The following is a 10,324-nucleotide window of genomic DNA, read 5'->3' as shown; positions in this document are numbered from 1 at the left end:
GAGGTGTAATGGAAGAAACTGAAAGTGGGATGTTCCGCGTATGTTATATTAGACTTACTAGACGGGATGTTTCATCCCGTTATAAAATACCAAAATATCAGACAGAATGTTGTTTCGAACAAAATGCATCCAGACGGAATCAAATTGGTAAGAAACAAGATAAATTGAGCCTACGTAGAGGTGAAAACTCTCGCTTGCATTGGGAATGCTCTAAGTATCAATGTATCAATTGCAATTTAGAGTGCCTTGGGCACGGGTATGTGGAGGAACTTGTCTCCTCATCTCACAGATCACAATAGCCATCAACGACCACCCAAACTAGTCAAGGTCACTTTCCTGTTTGTATATAAAAATACAAAACACACTAAAACACAGCCACTCAAAATTTCCTTCCTCACAAACAAACCCTAAACATTTGCAATGCCAACTCCAAATATTTCCGCCATCAAACACCCTTCAATGACAACCACCACTGCAAATATTTCCTTCCCAAACCCAAAACCATCTTCCTTCCTTTCTTCAAAACCCAACCATTTCCCTTTTACACTTATTAATTACCAAAAACGCCCTCTTCACATTACCAACACCTTAGCAGACTACCCCTCAAAACCCACCGACCCCATCACCATCCCACAACCTTTCATTTCCAGATTTGCCCCTGATCAACCTCGAAAAGGAGCTGACATCCTCGTTGAAGCTCTTGAACGCGAGGGTGTCACCGACGTCTTTGCCTACCCCGGTGGCGCGTCTATGGAGATACACCAGGCACTTACTCGTTCCAATGTTATACGGAACGTCCTCCCTAGGCATGAACAAGGTGGGGTCTTTGCCGCAGAGGGGTATGCACGTGCCTCGGGGCGTACAGGTGTCTGCATTGCGACATCTGGCCCTGGAGCGACTAATTTGGTGAGTGGTCTTGCTGATGCATTACTAGATAGTATTCCTATTGTTGCTATTACTGGGCAGGTACCTAGAAGGATGATTGGTACTGATGCATTTCAAGAAACACCTATTGTTGAGGTAACTAGATCGATTACGAAGCATAATTATCTTGTTCTTGATGTGGAAGATATTCCACGTGTTGTTCGCGAGGCGTTTTTCCTCGCAAATTCGGGTAGACCTGGTCCTGTACTTATTGATGTACCTAAAGATGTACAACAACAGCTTGTTGTACCTAATTGGAATGCACCTATTAAGTTAACTGGGTATGTATCGAGATTGCCGAAATTACCTGAAATGAATCATTTGGAACAGATTGTTAGGTTTATTTCTGAGTCAAAGAAACCCGTTTTGTATGTTGGGGGTGGGTGTTTGAATTCAAGTGAGGAGTTGAGAAGGTTTGTTGAGCTTACGGGTATACCCGTTGCGAGTACTTTAATGGGTCTTGGGGCTTATCCGGGTTCAGATGATTTGTCACTTCAAATGCTTGGAATGCATGGGACTGTTTATGCGAATTATGCGGTGGATAGTGCGGATTTGTTGCTTGCGTTTGGAGTTAGATTTGATGATCGGGTTACTGGTAAAATTGAAGCTTTTGCTAGTCGATCTAAGATTGTTCATATTGATATTGACCCAGCTGAAATTGGAAAGAACAAGCAACCTCATGTCTCTATATGTGCTGATGTAAGGTCGGCTTTGGAAGGAATTAATCGATTGCTAGAGCAGGGTAGAAACTTGAAGCTTGACTTTTCTGAGTGGAGGGAAGAACTTGATGAGCAGAAAAAAATGTACCCGTTGAGTTTTAAGACCTTTGGAGAAGCAATTCCTCCTCAGTATGCTATTAAACTTTTGGATGAATTGACTGAGGGTAAAGCTATAATTAGTACTGGTGTTGGGCAGCATCAGATGTGGGCTGCTCAGTGGTACAAGTACAACAGACCTCGCCAGTGGCTGACATCCAGTGGATTAGGTGCTATGGGTTTTGGATTACCCGCTGCAGTGGGAGCTTCTGTTGCTAATCCTGATTCCATTGTTGTAGACATTGACGGTGATGGAAGTTTTCTGATGAATGTCCAAGAATTGGCTGTGTTACGTGTGGAGAACCTTCCCATTAAAATCATGATCTTGAACAACCAGCATTTGGGTATGGTTGTTCAATGGGAGGATCGGTTTTATAAGGCAAACAGAGCTCATACATATCTTGGCAACCCATTAAAGGAATCTGAAATTTATCCAAATTGGTTAAAGATTGCTGAAGGTTTTGACATACCTGCTGCACGTGTCACAAGAAAGAGCGAGTTGAAGGAGGCAATGCAGAAGATGTTGGAAACCCCTGGTCCATACTTGTTGGATGTCATTGTGCCTCATCAAGAGCATGTGTTACCCATGATTCCAAGTGGTGGAGCTTTCAAAGATGTGATCACTGAGGGTGACGGGAGATCAACATATTGATTGTATTTGAGTGACTGAAGCTGTATTGGTAGCAGTGTATCATAGGCTTTTGAGAATTATGCTGGGAAAAATGGTGTAGCTGGCATTCGGTTTGTTGTGTTAGTCTTTTTCTAGTTTCATTAAACGAGGTTGTTTAACTTATGTTAGTTTGCCTTTGTTGCCTTATTGACTGTTGTTAACTTTTACGCTTTTAGCTTCTTAGTGATAATAAAATAATTACAATGATTCACAAAAAAGGAACTTCTGCATATGTGTGTTTACATTAACCAGGCAGCGTTGGAAATTGTTTGTTTACTAGCAGTTTCCCTTTCACTCTTTCTGAGTTGCTTTCTATGTTACATGGATGCGCCATAGTTTAAAAATAATGTGTCGGATACGTCTCCACGTTGTTTCCGTGTCCTACATGACACGGTCACATATTCCCTGTGGTATTTCGCTGTGCCAGACACTTTGTACTGTGTCGGATACAGACACACGTACCCGTGTCAATGTGACTTAGATTGCTTTTATGTGTTTGCTTTGTGTGGAGGCTACTTTATACATGAGAACAATAAGTGTCTACTACCAGAGGTGTAATAGCTGGTTGAATTGACTCTTAAGTATGTCTGGATTTTGTTGTTCAAATCACAATATCTTTCCCTGATAAATTGCCCTTTTCTGTTTAAGTGAAATTTATAGGTGAGTGGGCACTTTCAATAGCCTTTGTTTTTTCCCCAGATGGATTCTTTCGATAATGTCTGGTCATCCTATGGAAATTTCCCAGTGTTATGCGTAAGAAAACTAATACCCATGCAATGGGCAAAATAGTTGTTTGGTTGACCTGTTTTGTTCCATCTAGGCCCTTTGTATTACCATGGGGTATCGCCATATCGGTAATATTGTGATTATAGTTCAAGAAAGAGGCTTTTCGTTGGCTTTGAGGAACCCTTTACGGAACCAAAGTTTAAGTTTGGTTTAGCAAATTTAAAGCCTCAATGGGTTTTGTACCGTGATTAGTTGTTAGGAAAAAGTGAAAGAGTCAGGGTAAAGAACTGAATTCTACTTCATATAAGATTGACGTGTAACTTGTGAAGAATTATAATGTCGAAACATCAGATGCTTTTATGTTACTTCCCACAACAATGCTGGAGACCACCTGGTGTGATTGTTTCCTTTGAGATAGGTTGTTGGAAAGAAATATGGTTTATAGTTTAAATATTGTCCAGACTCTGGAGCAAAATCTGTTGTTTGAACATGTACTTTCTTGCCCTTCGTTTGATGGAGCTGATTTACTGTTTTCAATGGATTTTCCTTTATGTTCTATCTAGCTTTGCCTGATGTATCTTTATGTTCAATGTTTCTGAATGAAACAAAAACTTCAGGACTTTCAGTTGAGATCCCACGCAAATCGTTGCACGTGTTGAGAAGATGGGTTTCCATACTTGTCTTTTGCTGTATTTGGGTAATACCTTGATTCTTTTTAGACATGCATGACCCTTCTGCGTTTGACGTGTTACACCTGAATGAAGCTCAGACAAAAATAACAATAAGAACCATTGAGGTGAAAAATGGAGGTTAGTTAGTCTTGGAAGAACTAGAAAAGTTCAATGGTATCTTTTGTAGCCTAGGGTTCTGAACTTCTGATTTACTGCTTATGGAGTGCAATTTAGTTTCTTCTGTCAACTCCATAGTTGAGTGTCTGATATCATGATTGGATATGTATTGTCTTCAGAATTCAGATACAAAGGCGGATCTTGCTAGATCTGATATGGTTTTGTTTTCAGAAGAAGAGTGAACAGAGAAAATCTTTCGTTCTTTTAAATATTGAAGTTGATATTTCTGTTCTTATGCTATAAATCACTGATCAGAGAGCAATAAGCTATGCTGATGTATGCCCAGAAATGGTATTTTTGTCAACACTGAACCTCTGTATAACCTGTGTAACTATTATTGATTGGAATATAATGAAATGATTAAGGTGATTTGAAATTTCTAACGTATTGCCCACAGAGAATGTACCCATACTGATTAGTACTCCATTGTGTGTGAAATTGTTGAAGTTCCTGATCAAGTGATTGTGTATTTTCCCCTGCTCTTCTGTCCATGTTTCGCCTCTAGATCTGAAGGCTGGGTCTAGTAGTGGTTGATGAACTATATTCAAGAGAAAACCATAAACAGAGACTGTAAAATAGCATAAAAAGTATTGTTATGTAGCTTTATTAACCAAGTATTCTCACAATCAGTCTATTAGATAGTTAAATACATTTCTTATAGGCCATCATTAGCTTCAGTGCTTGTTCCATTGATAGTTGCTACAGGAAACTCTCATGGAAGCACAAGTACAGACTTTTTGCTTGAAACACAGAAAAATGGAAGCAGTAGACGTGATTGCTCGGTAACAGTGTAACAAAGAAAAAATTGGGACAGTGAAGGGAAGTCCTGCACCTTTATTGCTGCATATATATAGTTTTGAAGATCTCGCAGGACACTTGGCTTGCAATTTGTCCGGTTCAATTTGCTCCAAACTAAATGCTTCTTATATTTTTATTACATTAATGTGGTGTGTGGTGTTCTCCCCCCGACAGACAGATATTCGTTCATGCTGTATATGACTTGTAAGATTCAATATTAAGATGTTTCTTGTGCATTGTGGTTTATGTACCTTTAAGATTTGTGACCATGCAGAAGTACAATGATTCATGACTTCACAGTGGGACAGTTTATAGCTATACAAAAGAGTGGCAGTGCCATCCACGCTATTGAAAGAACAACTATGGCCTGAAGATGCAAATTAGTAATCAGCTTTATGCAGGTATGCAACTCAAAATTCTATGACTTAACTGGTTTTGCAGCTACTGGATAACGAACTTTTGAGCTGCACCAAGTTTAGAATTTATGAATCTACTTATATTCCAGCCTTCAGGATAATCTTGTGGAGGTGAGCGGAATCATAGTTCTTATTCTGTGAAATGCTTTGTTACTAATATTATCATATTTTCTCTCCCAAACATGTGTTGCATTGAGTTAAAACGTATATTTCATGTTCACATAAGCCAGATGATATGCCTTTACACCTTGATGGAATCAGTCATTTGTCAGATGACATGCCTCGACACCTTGAGGAAATTGCTTGCTAGACAAGATGTTTCTAATGCCCAAACCTCTGTATAGATTTTGAGGGTGCTTCTTCGACAGTTTTTGGTTCTCCATGTTCTGGTAGGTATCTTTCATCTAGGCTCATTTTGCAAGTCATGAGAACATCGCCTTTTGTTCAAATTTGATTTGATAAAGTTGGATACTTGGATCATATTCAGCAGAACACCTGCACTTCCAAAAGATGAGATTATTGTAAGGATTTGGCCATGGTTTGAAAAAACGTATCTTAGCCTCAAGCACTTTAGGCGTAAGCCTCAATCACGCCCCCAATGACAAAGAAAAAACTATATATATATATATGAAATTTAACAATTTCCCATATGAATGAGATTATTTTGTCCTTTGGATAAAGACTGAGGGTGGTTGTGAGAAGAAAAAGTTTTAAAAGAATAAAAAAATGAAAGAAACCAAGATTTTAGGATCTTGGGTTACTCTGCTTTGAGGCTTAAGCCTCAGTGCGCTGAAAGGCTTAAGCCTTAAGGTGTGTCTCAAAGCGTAAGAATCAGTGCGTTTTTTTCAACACTGTATTTGGCTTGCCACCAGCATAATAATGCACCTACGATAATTTGTCCAACATACAATAGATTCTAAGTTTGTAGCACTAAGTTTGAAAATGAGCTTGTTTGCCCCTGGAGGTCTGGAAGTATATTAGATTTTGTTGTTCGTTTGTACCAAGTAAAACAAGTATCTTATATTTTCTTCTAAGGTGCGTTCTGTCCTTGTTATGCTTGAAAATGTAAAAAGTAGTAACCAAGTTTAACTCTCTTCGAAATGATTTTCCGTTGTCACTTCGAATATGTCAAATGCAGAACTTGTATTGTACATTAACTGATGTACTGTAACTGAAAATCTTATTTTGCACTCTTTAAAACGTGTTAAAGAAAAGTCTGAAGAGAAAATTTTGTCATTCAGGTATATAGGTATCGTTGCTCGTTTGTCAGTGAAGAACTCTAAATTATCTGAGGACAGATATTACGGTAGTGCACCAGAGATGTAGAGTATATAGACGCACAAACCCCTTCGCCCTGTGTTCTTCCCCCGATATGTGATTATTACTGACACTTCATTTCTCCTAATTCTTCTGATCTTTTTGTGACATATTCAGGTTGCTTAAACCTTTAGTCCCTGTTCATTTTATGAAACATGGTTGAGAGGAGCAACTTTAGACCACAAGTATAATACAGCTATCAACAAGACTCCATTCAAATAGGATGTCACTTTCAATTGAGAATAGTGAATTGTTCTTTACTTACCTAGGTTTTTCCAATTTCCATTTGTCGCTTATAGTTATCTTCATCCAAAAACTTGGCTGATGCATCTAGTTGCGGAAAGCTGGTGACTGGGAAAGCTTATATCAGTACTCTCTATTCCGGAATTTGGACCACCTGCAATGATGATGAAGAAAGGTAATCTCTGCACCCATCTTAAAGAAAATTCAGAGGTTACCATGTGGAAGCTATTATTGAATCTCAAAAACCAAAAAAAAAAAAAAAAAAAAAAAAGTAATCAGTTACTCAATGAAAAAAGTTACAGATATTGTACTATTTAAGGGCTTCATGATTACAATAGTCTTTATGAGGAACAATGATCTGGAAAAGATTCGTGTAATCAAGTAATGACTTGAATGTAACCAGCCTTAGCACTCATTTCCTGATTCCTAACATGCTTTTTGACAAGACCTTCTAACGGAACTCTTTGTCTTCTTTTCTTGTAGAAGATTGTGTAATGGTGCATCCTTTTGTAGATCATTTGCATCTTGAGTAACATGTTGGGAAGTTGCTGACAAATCTTGTCGCCTCCAGCATGGATAATGGTATGCTGTTCACATATATGAGTGATGCTCTTTGATAGTGCCATCTCATCTGGAAAAAGCTACGTTATGTTAAACCCATAAACATTCCTAGTGGAAGCTCTCACTAATGAGCAAAAGTTAAGAAGTAGGAAACAAATAGATAAAGCTATTTTGTCCAGAGGTTGTTTGATTTTGTTCATTCTCACTTGTCTGTTCCATTTGCATATTTGAACAAGGCTCTCATTATACTGTGTTAACTCATCAAATCCCGGTTCCTGAACTACCGATGTAGAATAACCATTAAAAATGTCTTAGATGCCAGATCCTTGCATCAACTCAGAGCAGCACAAGGTAATCGATTGATGATATCAGAGGAGCAAAGCCTTTAGAATACCTGTTAAGTTTTCTAATTCTCAAGATATTCTGGTAGTGCCTATCAATTTTTTTTTTGCAATTGAAAAAGAACGGTCTATCAGTTGGAGAAAGTGGAGGAGAGGCCCCGTTGTGTATCATAACTTTTAAGCTGTCCTATTCTGATTGACCAGTTGAACTTATCGTCTATAAAACATTTGGACTTAAGTACCTCAATAAGTCAATAAGCTATTTCCTTTGAGAAACTAATACATTCAAATTAGGCTGAATAAGCTTATGAATGTGCATATCTAGTTTCTCACATCACAACTGCGAGTTTTCTATAATAGGTAGCTCTACTTTTATTTTATTTTCTTTGTCTAGTTTTTGAAACCCAGAATCCAGATTACTTATTTGAATTAATGATGATATGTGCATAAATAATTGAATAAACGAAAGGCACAGCATTGCAGTAACTTATTAACTTAATGTTTTTCCCCTATTCAATTCTGTCCTAATTTGTAACTAGGCTATTGCTCATGTAAATTTTATATTTCGTCTTTTTCTGCTGGGGTATATCAAGTGTACGTATTCACAAAGAAAAACTACAGACAAGTAACTAATTTTTTGGTATTCAGTTCTGAGCTACTTACAATTTGCAAATTATTCCACTAATCTGAAGAAGAGAAGAGGACCTCTTCTCACTTATTTATTAGAATCATCACTACATAAGGGATTGGCATTTATTTACTCATCTCTGTTTTATTTACTTCAGAAATGGTGCTGAATTCTATCTTCATCATGCAGATTCGTCTCAACCTCTTAGTTATTCAGTCTGAATAATCGCTCTATATGGAAGAGTACGATTTCAACTTCCAAATTTTGGGACGGTGGTTAGGGACTGAACCGTCGCCAACAAGCTTGGCAAGTTATTTCCATGCACGTAGACCCTATCTGCCGAGTTGCTCTTTCCTTCAACCTCTCGGCTTTCTCTACTTCCCCCCTTGCTTTCTCCCACATGATTCTTGCCTGTGCAAGCTCTGACTGGGCCAACTCCATCTCCCTCCTTGTCATCTCTCTCACTTGTTCAGCATATTCCCTCTCGGCAGTAGCTAGGCGAATTTGTTCCTCTGCTTGCCACTTCAATGCTTTAACACAGCTCATGTCGATCTCTTTATAACTATACATACTAGTGGGAAAAGCCAGAGAACAATTGGGTGATGACTGAAGTGGTGGTAAACTGATTGATAATTGCAGATTAACAGATGGTTTATTGGATGTGCCGCCTGCTTTTAGGCTTAAACTCTCAGAAGAATCTGACTTCCATGCAGAAAGCTGATGTGAAATGGGTACAGGAAGTAGCTGTAATTCTCTCAGATTTTCTTTCATATCTGGAAAGTGAGTAAGATGGTGAGAGAAATTCTATGATGGAAGCCACTGGTATATACACATATTTATATACAAGTTTCTTTGATGGATAATTACTTAAATACCCATGCAGTCTATAGTTACCAAACATCTTATAAGGTAACTTTTATACGTACTTTTGGAAACTCGACTAAGTCTATAGTTACCAAACATGTTATAATGGTGAGTCCTATGGTTTTTGACTTTTTATCTTTTTTTTTCTCAATTTAACAGTGTTTTACAGATATAGATAAGAAAAATAGGTCTGATGGTTTTACAGGTATAGAATGAAAACCTCAACAAACCAATCCACTTCATCTGGCTTAGAATGCAAATAAAGAAAAAAAAAATAAAGTCATATCACTCTATTTGAACTGGCTCAGAATGCAAATAAATAATAAAGTAAGTCATACCACTCCATTTGAACTGGTGCGGAATAGAAAAAGTAAATCGTACTACTCCATTTGAAGTGGCATATCTGTACTTTTGGAAACTCGATTAGTGACAACAGGATAGCAAACTCAAGGCCGGACCAGTTGTGCTACTCTTCAAGGTTTTGTAACTTTTATTTGTATAGAATCACGAATGTTTTATTAGGTCAATAGACTCAAGTTGGGCTTCAAAGCGAGCATGGGAAACTAAATAGCCCTGCTTCCACCATGTCAGCATCAAACATTTTGGACAACTCGAAGCTGACGTAGCAAAGCAGTTATTTTTTTGATGCGCGCTCTACCCGCTTTAAAACATTCCAATGGGCTAAAATTTTGACTGTTGAGTTTAATGATTGTCAACTTTGAAACAACCATGCCATGTAGAATTTATTGACATGCCATCTATAGGAGTTACTTACTGTGAGTTCCAGTTTGTAGGCCATGGACTCATTGATGAGTTATCAGGAAATGGATGGCTTTTTGTTTTTGCTAGCATGCCCGCGAGTTTTTTATAAGGTGAGGATGTAAAGAGGAGTGGGTGGCACGTGCATTGTGTCACTGGATTTGGGCTTTTCTACTTTTTGGTGGGCCTTTGTTGGTCTTTGGTACAGGTAAAAAGTTTTTCTTTATGATCAGCAGTCGAGTCTGCAGTCATCTATACATGTGCAGTGTGCATTATTATTATCTGTGTGCTTTGTGAATGGAAAGTCATTTTTTCAGACGATTCTAACCGTAGAAATCTCATATTATTCTTCTCTCTTTCTTATTTGTGATCCCCCTGTCTTATCTGTGAAATTATGCTTCAGTATACTGTGCA

At 38.1% G+C, this 10,324-nt stretch overlaps 1 protein-coding gene and 2 long non-coding RNA genes across 3 annotated transcripts; 2 read left to right on the top strand and 1 right to left on the bottom strand.

Annotated features, from left to right (window-relative positions):
- Nucleotides 1–354: 354 nt before the first annotated feature.
- Nucleotides 355–2,627, top strand: LOC147480279 (acetolactate synthase 2, chloroplastic-like). Its single transcript, XM_086577729.1, has one exon. The coding sequence runs from the start codon at nucleotides 421–423 to the stop codon at nucleotides 2,389–2,391; it is 1,971 nt and encodes a 656-aa protein (XP_086433855.1). The 5' UTR covers nucleotides 355–420; the 3' UTR covers nucleotides 2,392–2,627.
- Nucleotides 2,628–5,707: 3,080 nt separating this feature from the next.
- On the bottom strand, nucleotides 5,708–7,253 carry LOC147480278 (uncharacterized). Its single transcript, XR_015206528.1, has 3 exons — nucleotides 7,069–7,253; nucleotides 6,780–6,911; nucleotides 5,708–6,651 (listed from the first exon to the last, which is right to left on the bottom strand). It is a non-coding gene; the product is annotated as an uncharacterized LOC147480278 (long non-coding RNA).
- On the top strand, nucleotides 6,796–8,613 carry LOC147480277 (uncharacterized). Its single transcript, XR_015206527.1, has 3 exons — nucleotides 6,796–6,932; nucleotides 7,241–7,339; nucleotides 8,477–8,613. It is a non-coding gene; the product is annotated as an uncharacterized LOC147480277 (long non-coding RNA).
- The last annotated feature ends 1,711 nt before the right edge of the window (nucleotides 8,614–10,324 follow it).

The sequence above is a fragment of the Coptis chinensis genome, chromosome 8, assembly GCF_015680905.1.
Source record: "Coptis chinensis isolate HL-2020 chromosome 8, ASM1568090v1, whole genome shotgun sequence".
Taxonomy (NCBI): domain Eukaryota; kingdom Viridiplantae; phylum Streptophyta; class Magnoliopsida; order Ranunculales; family Ranunculaceae; genus Coptis; species Coptis chinensis.
This window is presented reverse-complemented; position numbering and strand designations above follow the sequence as displayed.